At 56.3% G+C, this 15,713-nt stretch overlaps 1 protein-coding gene across 1 annotated transcript; it reads left to right on the top strand.

The window, feature by feature from the left end:
* The first annotated feature begins 84 nt into the window (after positions 1-84).
* Positions 85-14,773, top strand: LOC139155929 (dual specificity testis-specific protein kinase 1-like). Its single transcript, XM_070731305.1, has 9 exons — positions 85-180; positions 3,913-4,115; positions 7,888-8,009; positions 9,666-9,714; positions 10,609-10,758; positions 12,281-12,454; positions 12,559-12,642; positions 12,835-12,921; positions 13,178-14,773. The coding sequence occupies exons 2-9, from the start codon at positions 3,927-3,929 to the stop codon at positions 13,277-13,279; spliced, it is 957 nt and encodes a 318-aa protein (XP_070587406.1). The 5' UTR covers positions 85-180; positions 3,913-3,926; the 3' UTR covers positions 13,280-14,773.
* The last annotated feature ends 940 nt before the right edge of the window (positions 14,774-15,713 follow it).

Below are 15,713 nucleotides of genomic sequence, written 5' to 3'. Positions count from 1 at the left end.
GGGGGGGCCACTCCAGGCGGCCCTTGCAGGGGGGGCGCAGGGGGAGGCGCTCTCCCTTCCCCGCCCGCTGGGTGGCGCTGGGCCGGGCGAGGCGGAGGCGGGAGCGGAGCGGAGGAGCCCAGCGCCGTCTCTGCGCCCCGCGGTCGGCACCCAGGAGGGTCCTCTCCCACCGCCCGGCAGGTGAGCCACCCCCGCCCCGCTGCCCTGCCACCACGACGCCTTGGCCCCCGCCGCCCGCCCTCCTCTGCCCCGGGGACCCCCAAGCAGCCGCCCGGCTCAGCTGCCCCCCCCAAGGCCCTGCCCCCGCCCAGCCCCCCGAGTCCCGGCCTCTGCCAGGAGGGGGCTCTGGCGGGGGGGAGGTTTTGGGGGGGGGGAAGGTGCCAGGCTGGTGCTGCCCCAGAGCTCTAAGGACGCTGGGCGTGACTCCATGTCCCACTTCTTGGCAAAGCTAACCCCCCCACCCCCCCGGGTGATTCGCCTTCTGCGGCTTTGGCTCCGAGCTGGTGCGACGCCCGCAAGGGAAACTTCCTCTGATCCAGATCTCTTCCCGGGGAGGAGCAGCCCAGGTGGGGCCCTGCGCTGGGCTGCTCAGGTGGAGGCCGGCTTTGCCCTGCGGCGTCTGGTTCCGCCGGCTGAGCGCTGGGCGGGTGGGGATGGATGGAGAAGCTGCCCACCATCTCCCCCCTGGGCATCAGGGGCCGGAATGCGGGGGGGGGGCAGCGTGGGTCTTCCTCTGCTGGGCTCCATGCGCCTCTCGGGGGCTCCGGAGTCAGGAGTCTGCAAGGGGGGGGGTTGTTTGTTTGTTTGTTTTGTCAAGTGTGTATTGGTGGTATACAAAGATATAATACTATTTACATACATGATACTAGTAAGGGAGAAACATTGGGACAGGGGACGGAAGGCACTTATGCAGGCCCCTTACTGACCTCTGAGGAATCGGGAGAGGTCAACAGTGGACAGTCTAAAGGTAAAGTTTTGGGGGTTTGGTGATGATACTACAGAGCCTGGTAGTGAGTTTCATGCATCAACTACTTGGTTACTAAAGTCATATTTCCTGCAGTCAAGTTTCAAGCGGTTTACTTTAAGTTTGTATCTGTTGTGTGATCATGTGTTGTTGTGGTTGAAGCTGAAGGAGGAAGAATGTTGTAGCAGATGATTTTACGGGCTGTGCTTAGGTCGTGTTTAAGACATTGTGGTTCTACGATTTCTCAACCTGGGATTGTGAGTCTAGTTGCGTAGGGGATTCTGTTGCGAGTGGAGGAGGGGAGGGCTCTTCTGGTAAAGTATCTCTGGACGTTTTCTAGGGTGTTTATGTCCGAAATGCAGTGTGGGTTCCAGACGGATGAGCTGTATTCCAGGATTGGTCTGGCGAAATAAAATGTCGCAGATATCGTGTGCTACGCAGAGGAAGTGGGTTGAGCTGAAGTGGTAGAGGTTCCCAGGCACCTTTTGCCAAGAACAGGACAGAAGATAATTTATTGATTGGCCGAGTGGGATTGGGCACAGAAGGGATTGGTCTTTGGTGCAGATGCTCTCACGGGACATAAAAGAGAAAGAGAGATTGGTCCAGAATCGTGACACTTAAGGATTGCCATAGGGTTCATATAAGCAACCAGGAAACAATCCACATTCATATAAATATAAATCTTGAGGATACAGGTAACAAGTCCCAGTCATACCGTCATAAGTGGGAGGAGATGAGTGATGGGAATGAAGAGAAGACTAATAGTAACAGTAGTGTAGACTTAGTGAATAGTTTGACAGTGTGGAGGGAATTGTTTGTTTAGCAGAGTGATGGCATTCGGGGATAAAAACACATTCTTGTGTCCAGTTGTCTTGGTGTGCAGTGCTGTATAGCCACGTTTTGAGGGTTGGAGTTGAAACAGTGTGTGTCCAGGATGTGAGGGGTCAGTCAATATTTTCATGACCTCTTTTTGACCTGTGGCAGCACCAAACCCGACAGTGATAGACGTGCAGATAACAGACTCAAATGATTCCTCTCTGGCAACTGGGTCAGCTGTTCTACTGTGATACTACCACGGCTGGGCTCAGTTGTGTGCATTGCCTGCAGCTGGACCGTGGATGCTTTCCTGCTTGGTCCTTCTCCCTGGGGCTCCGGCCTTCTCCTTGGAGGGCCAGGCTTGATAGCCTCTGGGCTCCCTTCCTGGCCTCCAGACCCAGAGCCAAAGTCCTCCCCCCCCCGATCTAATTTTTCCAGCCGTCAGCCCTTTCTGCCTAATGGAGCTGGCGTTGATCAGCCACTGCAGGGCCTCTGTGCCAGCTCTGCTTTCGCTGCCAGTGAGATCCGCAGAGGAAGGCGGGGAAGATGTGGTGACAGGCGCACAACCCCCCCTCACCCCCCCGGTGAGCAGGAGTGGAGGCGCTGCTGTGTCTCCAAGGGGAGAAGAGGCCGTCAGGGGGAACCTCCGCAGCCCAGGGGTCTCCAAGAGGGGGGCTTTCCTTGCAGGCGTTTCATGACCCAACTAGACAACAGCATCAGGGTCAGTGGGGTTGGCTGCAAATGCTCCTTTAGATGATGTTCCCTGGTTGGGTCACGAAGCAGTCAGGTTCACAGAGCACCAACAAAACCTAGTGTGGCCTTTATCCCCTCCGTCCACCTGCGTCCCTCCACAGAGCCCCGGCTGTTGCATCCTTTCCATAGCTGGCCTAAGGAGCCGAGGCGGGGCCTCCTCCGTGCCTGCTCCCTCAGTCGTCACGGGCCTCGGGTTCTTGGGTCCAGCAAAGCCGTTTCTTTAGACCAAAGCCGCAATGCTTGCAAACAAGGTCCACAGCTACAACATCCTTGTGTGCTTTTCATTTATTTTCGTATTTTTCTGATTTTCAAAGTGAGCCTGGCGTTTTCTCTGTCCATACTGTAGGCCGATTTGGGTTTTTCCCCCAAACTTCGCAAAGTTTAGCCCACACCCGCCAATTAGCGGTGCCCCAAGGAAAGGAAAACGCCTGAGAAATGAGGCTGGGTGCATGGCCTTGAGGGAGGGGCCCCCGTGACACAGCCGAGCGTTATGTTAGCAGGCCAAAGGCTGGGAACCCAGGGCAAGTGCTCGGGTTTTACGGAGCCGGGAAGGAATTGAGTGGGGGGAGTCGGGCAATGCCAGGACTTGTAAAGCAGAGGCATTCCTGCTGTGGTGTTGTGTCCAGCCTGGGAAACTGGAGGCTGCCTCCCCCCCCCCCCCGAACAGGCCTGTTTGTGTCTGGTGGACAATGGGCCCCTTTTGCCAGCCCTGCCTGTCTCTGCAGCGGATTCAGAAGGGGGGGCACCCTCACAATGCCTGGGCCAGGGCAGGGGGGCAGTTCCACCTACAATGCCGGGAGGGAGGGAGGGAGGGACAGGGGGGAGGGCTGTGGCAGATGCTGCTGCCTCCACCCAGGGGCTGCCCCACACAGCAGGGAGGCCAAGAACACAGGGCAGGAGTTTAGCCCCTGGGAGGCTCAGCCTGACACCCCCCTCAATCCCTGAGGGTCAGGAACAGGCCTGGGGGGCTGGGCTTCTCCTTCCTGGGAGTCCTGAGCACCCACTTAAGTCCTGGAGCAGCAGTTCAGCTGGAGAGGCGGATGGAGAGCCCTTCAGCCGCAGAGAGGCCCCAAAGTGCCCCCCAGGACCCCTCCACTCCCTCCAGTCCCGGGAGCTGCTGCCAGTCCCCCCCCCACTCCCCCCCTTCCCAGTTTGGTCTGAGTGAGAAACAAAACCTCTCCTTTCTCTCTGTCTCTCTTTCCCTTCCTTTCTTTCCTTCCTTCTTTCTTTTTTTCCTTCCTTCCCTCCCTCCCTCTCTCCCACCTTTCTTTCTTTCCTTCTTTGTTCCCTTCCTCCCTTCCTTCCTTCCCTCCCTCCTTCCTTTCTTTCTTTCCTTCCCTTTCTCCCTCCCCCTCTCTCTCTTTCTCTCCTTTCTGCAGGGCCTGCCTTCACCATGCACAAGGTGGCTCTGGCCTCTCCAGATTTCTCTGGCTCGAGCCCCTGCTGTGAGGAGACCCCGGACACTTACTGCCCAGAGGATGACCGGTGGCAGAGGCTGCGCACGGCTGTCCGGAAGCTGGAATTCTGGGAAAACTTTGAGGCGGAGCTGATAGGCAGCGGCTTCTTCTCCCAAGTCTTCAAGGTAGGGAGGGGCTCCACTGGGCGCGTTCAGCTCCCCCGCCCACCAGGTTGCCCCCTGGGCCCATTGCCCTACGGTTCCCCTCCCTAGATGGGCAGCGGAAGCCCCAGCCTCTCTCCCAGAGTCCTGCTTCCAGGGCGGCAGCGGTGGCTCCATGCGCAAGAGCCCTTCCTTCCCTCCAAAGGTGTGAAGTCCAAGCTTCCTGCTTGCATGAGAAACACGGCTGCTCCAAAGGCCTGCCCCCCCCCCCCTTTAGAAAGAAAATATCATCTTTATGGAAGATAACTGGGGGAGGGCTACATAAAGCAGAAGGACGATGCGGATATTGGTGCAAATGTATGTGGGTTTAGAGTGGACAGATACAAGTCAAAACACAGAGGAGGAAAGAAAGCTAGAGAGAGAGAGAGAAGGAAGGAAAGAAGAAAGAAAAGAAGAGATAAATTCACACCTATAAATTCATCAGAAGTATTGATGAAAGTTTTGAGTTTCTGAACTTGAGTCAGAGTTTAAATTTTGTCGTTTTGAACCAGTTCATCCTTGTATCAATGACTCGTAAAGTTATTTTGTGAGTTTGTGGGAGGGTTGTGTGGGTGAAGGGCAAGAGGGTCACGCTGGGGCCTGGTTCCCTTCACGCCCCCTTGTCCCGTGGGACAGCCCGACACTGTGTGGAGCGTTCTGGAAGTGAGGGACAAGTGCGTCAGGGCCTGCCACTCCTCCTCCACCTCCTTATCTGGCGACTGAGGCACCTGGCGCCAGTGGGGGCACGACAAAGGCGGCTGCTCCGAGTTCCAGGATTCCCTCCTGCTGTTGCGAAGCTCCTCGAGGCCTTTCGCGGTTCCTCTCCGGCCCCTGAGGCTGACCCTCCCCCACAGGGCCATTCTTGCAGCCCAAAGAAGACGGGGTCAGAATCGTCCAGGCCTGGGCCGGGCGCAGGAGACGGTGCCCCTCCCTTAGGAAACCAGGTTGCAAGGCCTTGGTCTCTCCAGCCTTGAAAGGCGGCGTTGAAGGGGGGACTTGACCAAAGGGTATAAAATCCTGCGTGGGATGGAAAAGGTGGACGGAGAAAAATCTTTTTCTCTATCACACCATACTAGGACGAGGGGGCCCTCCCCAAAGCTCACAGGTGAGAAACCCAGGACAAATAAAAGGAAATATTTCTCCACCCAGAGGGTCCTCGGTTGATGGGACTCCCTTCCATGACAGCTGTCGGCCTGGAGAGCTTCAATTGGTCAAGGAGGTCAAGGGTCAAGAACCAGGGGGCACAATCTGAGGTCAGTTGGGGGAAAGATCAGAAGTAACGTGAGAAAATATTATTTTACGGAAAGAGTTGGAACAACTTCCAGCAGACGTGGTTGGTCAATCCACAGGAACTGAATGTAAACCTGCCTGGGATAAACATAGATCCATCCTGAGATAAAATACAGGAAAGAGTCTAAGGGCAGACGAGATGGACCAGGAGGTCTTTTTCTGCCATCGATCTTCTATGTTTCTAAGAATGAAGAATGAAGGAAAGAAGGAGAAGGAAGGATGAGAAAGAAGGAAGGAAGGGAAGGAAGAAAGAGAAGGAAGAGAAGGAAGGAAGAATCCACAGGGACTGAATGTAAACCTGCCTGGGATAAACATCCATCCATCCTGAGATAAAATACAGGAAAGAGTCTAAGGGCAGACGAGATGGACCAGGAGGTCTTTTTCTGCCATCGATCTTCTATGTTTCTAAGAATGAAGAATGAAGGAAAGAAGGAGAAGGAAGGATGAGAAAGAAGGAAGGAAGGGAAGGAAGAAAGAGAAGGAAGAGAAGGAAGGAAGAATCCACAGGGACTGAATGTAAACCTGCCTGGGATAAACATAGATCCATCCTGAGATAAAATACAGGAAAGAGTCTAAGGGCAGACGAGATGGACCAGGAGGCCTTTCTCTGCCGTCAGTCTTCTAGGTTTCTATGTCTCTGGGAGATGTGTGGCAAGAGGTTTTTTCCCATAGACAATCGGGCCCTAAGTCGTACAATACAATAAATACAATAAAGAAATAAGTGCAATAAATAAGGCGCCAGTTTTCCAAAGCCAACACAACTGAGGCGGCTTCTTTTTTAAAACTGACCGGGCACTTGGAGGAAGCTGATCCCCGTCTGGCTCTCGGTTTCAGCTTCCTGGGCAGAGCAGCCCCCTCCTCGTGCAACAGAGCGCAGGCTTTGCATGGCTGATGGGGCCCCTGGCCATGCCCTGAGCCTTTCCCTCCGCGCGCCTGAACGCCCCCTTGATTGCGGTGGGGCTGGGTGGCTTGAGGAGGGCGGCCGAGAGGGAAAGGGAGGATTAATGTGCAGCCTTAAAAGCATTTCTATGGGGCCACGGTTAAAGAGACGCTGCTGCAACCCACTGCCCGGCTTGGCTCTTGCACCAGGCTCCTGCCTCACTCCCGACACCCCCCCCAGAAAGGGCCTAATGGGGGTTTCATGGAGAGAGTAGAGAGCCCCCCCCACCGCCCAGAAGAGGCCAAAGGAGGCTGCCTGTCACTTAGATGACTTTGCAACAAAGGAGCCCTTCACGCCTCCCCTGAGTCCTTTCAGAGGCTGCCAGAGGATCGCTCCCCCGCTCCCCCTCCCCCTCCTCCTCCAGGGTTACTCACAGCTTCATGAAATCCTCCCACTGCTGCTGCTGCCGTGTGTTGGGAAGGGAAAATAGCTTTAACGTTTCCCCCCCCCCCGTGTCCCTGCAGCCCCCCCCAGAAGCACACGGAGCAGGGTCCCCACACGTGGATAGGCCCCCAACACCTGCGCTGAGCTTTCTCCCACACAAAATGCATGGGGCTTCTGCCCTCCTCCTTTCCACCTGGGCTGGGAATGATGGGAGATGTGACTCAGCCATCCGGGAGAAAGTTTGAGATATAGAAGATGGACGGCAGAAAAAGACCCCCTGGTCCATCCAGTCTGCCCTTGTACTATTTCCTGTATTTTATCTTCGGATGGATCTATGCTTATCCCAGGCAGGTTTAAATGTAATTACTTTGGATTTACCAACCACGTCTGCTGGAAGTTTGTTCCAAGCATCTATGACTCTTTGAGTCAAATCATATTTTCTCCCATTGATTCTGATGTTTCCCCCGACTGACCTCAGATTGTGTCCCCTTGTTCTTGTGTCCACTTTCCTATTAAAAACACTTCCCTCCTGGACCTTATATTTCACATATTTAGGTGTTTTGATCCTGTCCCCCCTTTCCCTTCTGTCCTCCAGACTCTGCAGGTCTTTCCTGAGCGGTTTCATGCTTGAGACCTTCCACCGTTTTTGTTTCTGGCTGCAAATGCAGCTTCTCCAAGGTTTCCCCCTTCAAGCCCAGTTCCGTTCACCCGCGGGATTCCCTGCCCCAGGAAGAGGCCAGAGCCATCAATGTCAGCAGCTCAGAGGAGCCTCTGGTGCTATTAAGGGCCCCTGGCAACGCCACTAATCCTTCGAGTAGCTGAAGCTTTGCCCTGACCGCCTCCTGCTCTGTAATGATTTACTCTCTGCGCCAGGCGTTGGCCAAGCTGGCTCCCCTACGACCTGTGGACCTCAACTCCCAGAATCCCTGAGCTAGCATGATGGGCTCAGGAGTTCTGGGAGCTGAAGTCCACAAGTCCTAGAAGAGCCCACCTGGACTACCCCTGCCCTGGGCTGATGTTGGGCTTGGGCGGACCTTCCAGAGGCAGCCCTGGACCTCTGAGAGGCAGCTGCACCTGGGTGGACGCCCGCAAAGGTGGAGGTCGCCTGCTCTGATGCTCCCCATGTCCCTGGGCTCCTGGCAGGTGGTGCCGCGTCCCGGGTCAAAGGCCATGGTGGTCAAGATTTACAAGAACGATGCCGACCAGGAGGGGATTGTGCGCGAGATCAGCTTGTTGCAGAAGCTCTCCCACCCCAACATCGTCAGGTGGGTCCCTTGAGTAGATCCCCTGGGGGCGGGGGAGGGGGGCAGTAGGTCCGTCCCGCTGCCTTGACCCTCCTGCCCCAGGGCTGGGAGGGAGGGAGGGAGGTCCTAGCGTTGCCTTGACCCTCCTGCCCCAGGGCTGGGAGGGAGGGAGGGAGGGAGGTCCTAGCATTGCCTTGACCCTCCTGCCCCAGGGCTGGGAGGGAGGGAGGGAGGTCCTAGCATTGCCTTGACCCTCCTGCCCCAGGGCTGGGAGGGAGGGAGGGAGGTCCTAGCATTGCCTTGACCCTCCTGCCCCAGGGCTGGGAGGGAGGGAGGGAGGTCCTAGCGTTGCCTTGACCCTCCTGCCCCAGGGCTGGGAGGGAGGGAGGGAGGTCCTAGCGTTGCCTTGACCCTCCTGCCCCAGGGCTGGGAGGGAGGGAGGGAGGGAGGTCCTAGCATTGCCTTGACCCTCCTGCCCCAGGGCTGGGAGGGAGGGAGGGAGGTCCTAGCATTGCCTTGACCCTCCTGCCCCAGGGCTGGGAGGGAGGGAGGGAGGGAGGTCCTAGCATTGCCTTGACCCTCCTGCCCCAGGGCTGGGAGGGAGGGAGGGAGGTCCTAGCATTGCCTTGACCCTCCTGCCCCAGGGCTGGGAGGGAGGGAGGGAGGTCCTAGCGTTGCCTTGACCCTCCTGCCCCAGGGCTGGGAGGGAGGGAGGTCCTAGCGTTGCCTTGACCCTCCTGCCCCAGGGCTGGGAGGGAGGGAGGGAGGGAGGTCCTAGCATTGCCTTGACCCTCCTGCCCCAGGGCTGGGAGGGAGGGAGGGAGGTCCTAGCATTGCCTTGACCCTCCTGCCCCAGGGCTGGGAGGGAGGGAGGGAGGGAGGTCCTAGCATTGCCTTGACCCTCCTGCCCCAGGGCTGGGAGGGAGGGAGGGAGGTCCTAGCATTGCCTTGACCCTCCTGCCCCAGGGCTGGGAGGGAGGGAGGGAGGTCCTAGCGTTGCCTTGACCCTCCTGCCCCAGGGCTGGGAGGGAGGGAGGGAGGTCCTAGCGTTGCCTTGACCCTCCTGCCCCAGGGCTGGGAGGGAGGGAGGGAGGGAGGGAGGTCCTAGCATTGCCTTGACCCTCCTGCCCCAGGGCTGGGAGGGAGGGAGGGAGGTCCTAGCGTTGCCTTGACCCTCCTGCCCCAGGGCTGGGAGGGAGGGAGGGAGGGAGGTCCTAGCATTGCCTTGACCCTCCTGCCCCAGGGCTGGGAGGGAGGGAGGGAGGTCCTAGCGTTGCCTTGACCCTCCTGCCCCAGGGCTGGGAGGGAGGGAGGGAGGGAGGGAGGTCCTAGCATTGCCTTGACCCTCCTGCCCCAGGGCTGGGAGGGAGGGAGGGAGGTCCTAGCGTTGCCTTGACCCTCCTGCCCCAGGGCTGGGAGGGAGGGAGGGAGGTCCTAGCGTTGCCTTGACCCTCCTGCCCCAGGGCTGGGAGGGAGGGAGGGAGGTCCTAGCGTTGCCTTGACCCTCCTGCCCCAGGGCTGGGAGGGAGGGAGGGAGGTCCTAGCATTGCCTTGACCCTCCTGCCCCAGGGCTGGGAGGGAGGGAGGGAGGTCCTAGCATTGCCTTGACCCTCCTGCCCCAGGGCTGGGAGGGAGGGAGGGAGGGAGGTCCTAGCGTTGCCTTTCCCTTCCTCCAAGGTACCTGGGGATCTGCGTGAAGGAGGAGAAGCTGTACCCCATCCTGGAGGTAAGAGGGGGGGGGATCTCCTTCCCCTGCACAAACGGCAGCTGTCAGTCATCCGGGCCAGGCTGCCTTTTAAAGGGAGGGTCCCATGATCAGGGAGCCGGACAGGAAGAAGAGGTTTCTGGCTCTTGGGAATCTCTTCCCGGGGAGGGGGGGGGATTTGTTCTCCTCCTGGAACAGCGGAAGCTGAGGTTCTCCGGGCGGGGGGGGGGGGGGGGGCTTCTGTGGCCCCACGCACCATGTTGCATTTTATATCTCCTCTTTTATTCTCGTGTTGCATTGTTTTGTGGCGTTCTTGTGAGCCCCCCAACATCCCACAATCGCAGCAACACCCTCGTGCCGTCTCTCCGTCTGGCTTGCAATGGGTCTGATGCCCCCAGAGTGGGGAGTTGAGGGGGCTGATATAGCTCCCTCTGGACCTTCACACTCTGGGACCTAGATGTTGTAAGGGAAACCCCCCCCCCAGCTGAGTCTGTGTCTCAGTGTTAAAAGCAACCCCCCCCCGAGGGAATTCCCAGTTGGAAACCCCCGGCTCTTACCACCCCAGAAGCTCAAGGGGGGGGGGCGGTCAGCTTCCTTCATTTTATTTCTTTCTTTTATTATTGATTTATTTTCTCAAGTACATGTTGGAGGTATGTAAAGATAGAATAATGTTCATGTAGGTGGGACTAGTGAAAAAAAAGAAACATTGGGACGGGGGACGGAAGGGACGTTGGGGCACTTATGTCCGGCTCCTTCCCTCTCTTCTGCAGGGGGGGGGGATTGTGGCTCAGCTGGGCCTTCCCTGTGGGTGGGGCTGCAGCTCCCCTCCTCCTTGGGTGGCTGGAGAGGGTGGGCGTGGGGTGTTTCGGCCTCCATGGGAAGCAACTCAAACCCCCCCCCCCTTCTTCCCTTCAGTACGTGAATGGCGGCTGCCTGGAGGACCTCCTGGCCTGCAAAGACACCTCCCTCAGCTGGAAGGAGAAGGTGGCCTTGGCCTCGGATGTGGCCCGCGGGATGGTCTACCTCCACGCCAGGAACATCTACCACCGCGACCTCAACTCCAAGGTGGACTCTCCCTCCAGCCTCCGTCCACCCCCCCCGCCAAGGCTCTTTGGGAGCAGAAGAACTGCAAGGGGGGCGGGGGTTGGGGGGGCACGTTTTGGCCCATGGAGCCTCCCTGTCCAGGAGCAGTCTGCTCTGTCCTAATGGAGGGGGGGCACTTTGGTTTCCAGGAGGTTTGAAGGCTCTTCTGGGTGGCTGTGGCTGTGGTTGTTTGTTTGTGGATGGATTGATGGATGGATTGGATTTATATGCCGTCCCTCTCCGAGGGCTCTGGGCAGCTTACAACATGCCTCTTTTGTCATTAAATGGGTTTTAATATGGGGTCTAGTTTTAGATTATATTTGACTTCTCTTATTGCTTTGTATTTTTTTAATTGTACTTGTATCATTATTTTGTAAGCCATCCTCAGTCCTTTGGGACTCGGTGGCATAGAAGTCAGATAGATAGATGGATAGATAGATAGATAGATGGATGGATGGATGGATGGATGGATGGATGGATGGATGGATGGATAGATAGATAGATAGATAGATAGATAGATAGATAGATAGATAGATAGAAGATAGATAGATAGACAGACAGACAATAGATAGATAGATAGATAGATAGATAGATAGATAGATAGATAGAAGATAGATAGATAGATAGATAAGATAGATAAGATAGATAGATAGATAGATGGATGGATGGATGGATGGATGGATGGATGGATGGATGGATGGATAGATAGATAGATAGATAGATAGAAGATAGATAGATAGACAGACAGACAGACAATAGATAGATAGATAGAAGATAGATAGATAGATAGATAGATAAGATAGATAAGATAGATAGATAGATAGATAAATAGATAGATAGATAGATAGATAGATAGATAGATAGATAGATAGATAGATAGATAGATAGATAGATAGAAGATAGATAGATAGACAGACAGACAATAGATGGATGGATGGATGGATGGATGGATGGATAGGATAGGATAGGATAGGATAGGATAGACAGACAGACAGACAGATAGACAGATAAAAATGACAATTGAAATACCTAAATCCAATTGTTTTATTGTTGCTGTTGGCTGCTCTGAGTCTCCGCAGAGGGGCAGCATACAAATCAATCAACCAACCAACAAACAAACAATCTAAACACCCCAGCTGTGTTAAAATCAGCCGCACTCATTCACACAGTCGGCCTGGGGCCCGAGATCTCATGGCCCCAACCCTGGCGGCATAAGTGACCCTTAAGACTCTTGCGGGAGGCGAGGTGGGGGGGGGGCAATGCGGATCTCCGGTGGGGGGGGGGCTGTTGTTCCTTCTTTGGGGCTGGGAGCATGAAGATCTGGGCAGTTGATCCCAGAGCAGGGTCCGCCCAAGAGGGAAAAGGCTGGAGGGAGCCTGAGCCAGTCCAGTCCCCAGAGGTGCCCCGTCCGGCCCTCTCTGGCCACAGCCTGCCCCCTTCCTAGAGAACTCCCGCTGGGCCTGCCAGGAGACTGAAGGGTCCCCCCTGCCCACCTGTTTTCCAGAACTGCCTCATCCGAGTGAGCCCGCGAGGGCGGGAGGCGGTGGTGACGGACTTTGGGCTGGCCAAGGAAGTGGCGGAGCTCTCGGGCCAGTGTCCGGAGCGGAAGCTCTCGCTGGTGGGCTCGGCCTTCTGGATGGCTCCTGAAATGCTGCGGGGGGAGCCCTACGACCAGAAGGTGCCTCCCCCCCTCCCCCCGGGGGTGCTGGCTGGGCCTGGGGGCTTGAGGGAGGGGGGGCTGGAGAGTTCCCTGCGGCTGAGCCGGGCTCCCTCCTTGGTCAGGTGGACGTCTTCTCCTTCGGCATCCTTCTCTGCGAAATTCTGGGCAGGATTCCCGCTGACCCCGAGGTGCTGCCACGGACCCAGGTGACCCCCAGGAGACCCCCCTCCCCACCCCAGAAATTGGTCCCGAGGGGCCCTTCCTACCCCTTTGCTCCCTTGCAAAGCTTCTGCAGTGTTGACCTCCTTTGGGAAGGCCATCTGGGAGGGAAGCCAAGTGGGGAGGGGGGCCAAGGACACCCACCCCCCTTGAGACCCTCCTCCTCTGCCTCACTCCAGGACTACGGCCTGGACGTGGCTGCCTTCCACAGCATGATCCAGGAGTGTCCGGAGCAGGTCTTGGATTTGGCGGCCGCCTGTTGCAGGGTGAGCCTCTCCTGCCCCAACGGAGGCCGGAGACCCAGGAGGAGGCACGGAGCCCCCCGTGGATGGTGGGCAGCAGAGCCTCCCTCTCCAGGGGCATCTGCCTGAGAGCTGTGGAAGCGTGGTGGGGCCTCGTGGGGGACAGAGGGACCAGGGGGCTTCTGGGAGGGAGAGGGGGGGGCCTGCTGGAGGTGGGTGACTTTGGCAGCTGCCCCTTGACTCACCCCCCTTCTTTCCCACCTCCCCCCGCCCCCCCCAGATGGAAGCCTTCAGGCGCCCCCCCTTCTCCGAGATCCTGCAGGAACTGGAGGACACAGGCAAACGGCTGGAGTTCCCGGCAGAGAAGCAGCCCCCACCTTGACGCCCACCCCACACCTGGGGACATGTGGGCTGAAGCCTACCTGGATGCCTCAGAGGAAAAGGTCTTGCTGGGTGGGGGGAGGTCAGCCCCCCTTCCCCCCCCCCCCCGGCCAGATCAGAGACTTGGCGAGTGGAAGATGCAGCCCGCCCCTGCCCCCTCTCTTCTGGACGCCCCTTTGGCCCTTCTGGACTGAGTGATATTGTTGCAAGAAAAGAAACCTCTTCCTTGACCCCCTTCACATGGCTCTGGCCAGTGAGCCCAGCTGCGGCCATCAGCTGCCCCCAGTCCTCACTCAGACCCCTTCATCCCCCTCCAGACCCCAGGGGCCCCGCGAGGGAGCTGCTGCCCGATGAGAGGCGTCACGCCCGGAGAGGGGGCCCACTGCAGGGGTGGGGGGCAGAGCCCTGCTCTCTGCGTGTCTTGAGGGGGGGGCGTAGGGGGTGGCCTGGGCATCTCAGCTGCTTGGGGGCGCCCCCAGCCACATTGTCTGGGAGGGCAGAGCCTGGGCAGAAAGGGGGGCTGCCTTGGCCGGGTTGGCTCTCCTGTACCTCCCCCACCCCTCATGGTTGACCCCCTCCCCTGGCCCAGAATGTCAGCGAACGGGCCCCCTGGTTTTTGAAGGAGCCCAGGTTCCCTTTGGCCCATGAGCAGGCCTGGAGAAGACCCCCCCTCCCCCCTTCTCTGGGCTCCTCTTCCCAACCGGGCCGAGGTATTGCGGTTCTGCCGGGGGAGCAGATACTTGGGGAGTCCCTGGGGAGACCTCTGGGTGGGGAGGGGGGCTCTGGGAGCACTCCCAAATTTCAGGAATGGGGGACCCCCGAACCCATCCCAGGCCCCTCCTGGCAGACACCCCAGGGCCCTGGGCATCCAATAAGAGCTGCCCGAAAAGCGCTATTGCAGGTGGCCAGCCTTCCGAAATGCGCCCTCTGCAGACCAAGGTTGAAAACACGCCTCTTGTCTTTGTAAATCAATAACTTGTGAGCTTTTCCCTAAAACTCCTTAAAACAGCAAACAGCGACAGCTCCTCACACACTGCACTTGTTGTGTATGTGTGTCTTTGGGTTTCTCCCCCCCCCAATCTGTGTGCTGGTAGACCTGCATACTAGACCTGTGCCCGCCACAAGGTGGAGCCCTAGCACCAGCTGTGCTGCATTTGGTGGTAGACCTGCATAGACCTGTGCCCGCCACAAGGTGGAGCCTTTGCACCAGCTGTGCTGCATTTTGATGGTAGACCTGCATAGAGCTGTGCCCGCCACAAGGTGGAGCCCTCGCACCAGCTGTGCTGCCTTTGGGGAATTCCTCTGCTGGATGTTGGCAGTGGGAGACTCTGCAGGCACCTTCCGTCCTCTGGCTGACTGGACGCTTCCCCCTCCTCTTCCTCTCCCTAATCTCTGTTCTCCAGCTGGTATTTTATTTTATTTTATTTTCTCAAAGATTTTTATTGTGGGGTGGTTTTTCCCCCCCAGGAAATAAATTTCCATATTTTATATATAACTGTGTTCATTTGCCTGTTTGTTTACTTTTCCATTCTTTGACGTGCATAATTTTCATCCCCCTTCATTCAAATCCCCACTTTCCATACTTTTCAAATACACATTTTACTTCCTGCTGCATTGTATCCTGGGGGGGAGGGGGGGCTTCCCTCTCCCTTCTGGTGGATCCGCATTCGTCTTTGTCTTTTTAATGTCGTGGTTGAATCTGCGCATAAGGCCCCCAATCTCCCCTTGTGCTCTGGCCTCCCAGTTGGTCTCTACTTTCAAGGCTTTATTGTTTCTCTCTTTGAATTGCTCCCCTCGATTCCTCGACTGTTCTCTCTTCACTTAGCATTTCTCTTTCTTATTATTATTATTATTATTATTATTATTATTATTATTATTATTATGATGATGATGATGTTACTCTAGGTTCTTTTGAATAAACTTTCATTCCCCCCCTAACAATTGCTTCTTTCCTATGTAGGTTCTCAAAATAATTAATTACAATCCTCTGAATTTCTTCTCCCTTATTTCCTCTTTGGTCTTGAAGGTGGAGAATTGTCCCATTTCCCTTTCCTTTTTTTATTTTATAAGCCGGCCTCCTTCCTGGCTTGTTAGCATGTTCAAGCAGGTGTTGGTTCCTATATTTGACGTTATTTGCATATTCTGCCTGTTCTAATAGATTCAATTTAACTTAATTTGTGTTTGTGCTAACAATATGACAGTTTGCTCATCACCTGGTTTAGTTCGGAGATTACTTTCCAATTGGCCTATTTCTTTCATTAAAATATCTTCTTGTTTCTTTTCTCCTCTTTGACACGTAAGGTGTTGTCACTCCTCTCCTATAAGCGTTGGTGTATCTCACAAATGCTGTAGAGAAGTATGTTGTTTTTTATTTAGATCAAGAAATATAGACGACATTGACTATCCCATTATAGTCCACACTGCGTATTTACACA

The sequence above is a fragment of the Erythrolamprus reginae genome, unplaced genomic scaffold (assembly GCF_031021105.1).
Source record: "Erythrolamprus reginae isolate rEryReg1 unplaced genomic scaffold, rEryReg1.hap1 scaffold_141, whole genome shotgun sequence".
In the NCBI taxonomy this organism is placed as follows: Eukaryota; Metazoa; Chordata; class Lepidosauria; order Squamata; family Dipsadidae; genus Erythrolamprus; species Erythrolamprus reginae.
Note: the sequence above shows the minus strand (reverse complement) of the source record. Positions and strands in the feature narration are given on the sequence as shown.

Excerpts from the sequence above, each read along its gene's own strand:
- LOC139155929 (XM_070731305.1), top strand. The coding sequence starts at position 3,927 with ATGCACAAGGTGGCTCTGGCCTCTCCAGATTTCTCTGGCTCGAGCCCC. Across the intron at positions 4,116-7,887 it reads TCTTCTCCCAAGTCTTCAAG|GTGGTGCCGCGTCCCGGGTC; the intron begins GTAGGGAGGGGC and ends GGCTCCTGGCAG. Across the intron at positions 12,922-13,177 it reads TGGCGGCCGCCTGTTGCAGG|ATGGAAGCCTTCAGGCGCCC; the intron begins GTGAGCCTCTCC and ends CGCCCCCCCCAG.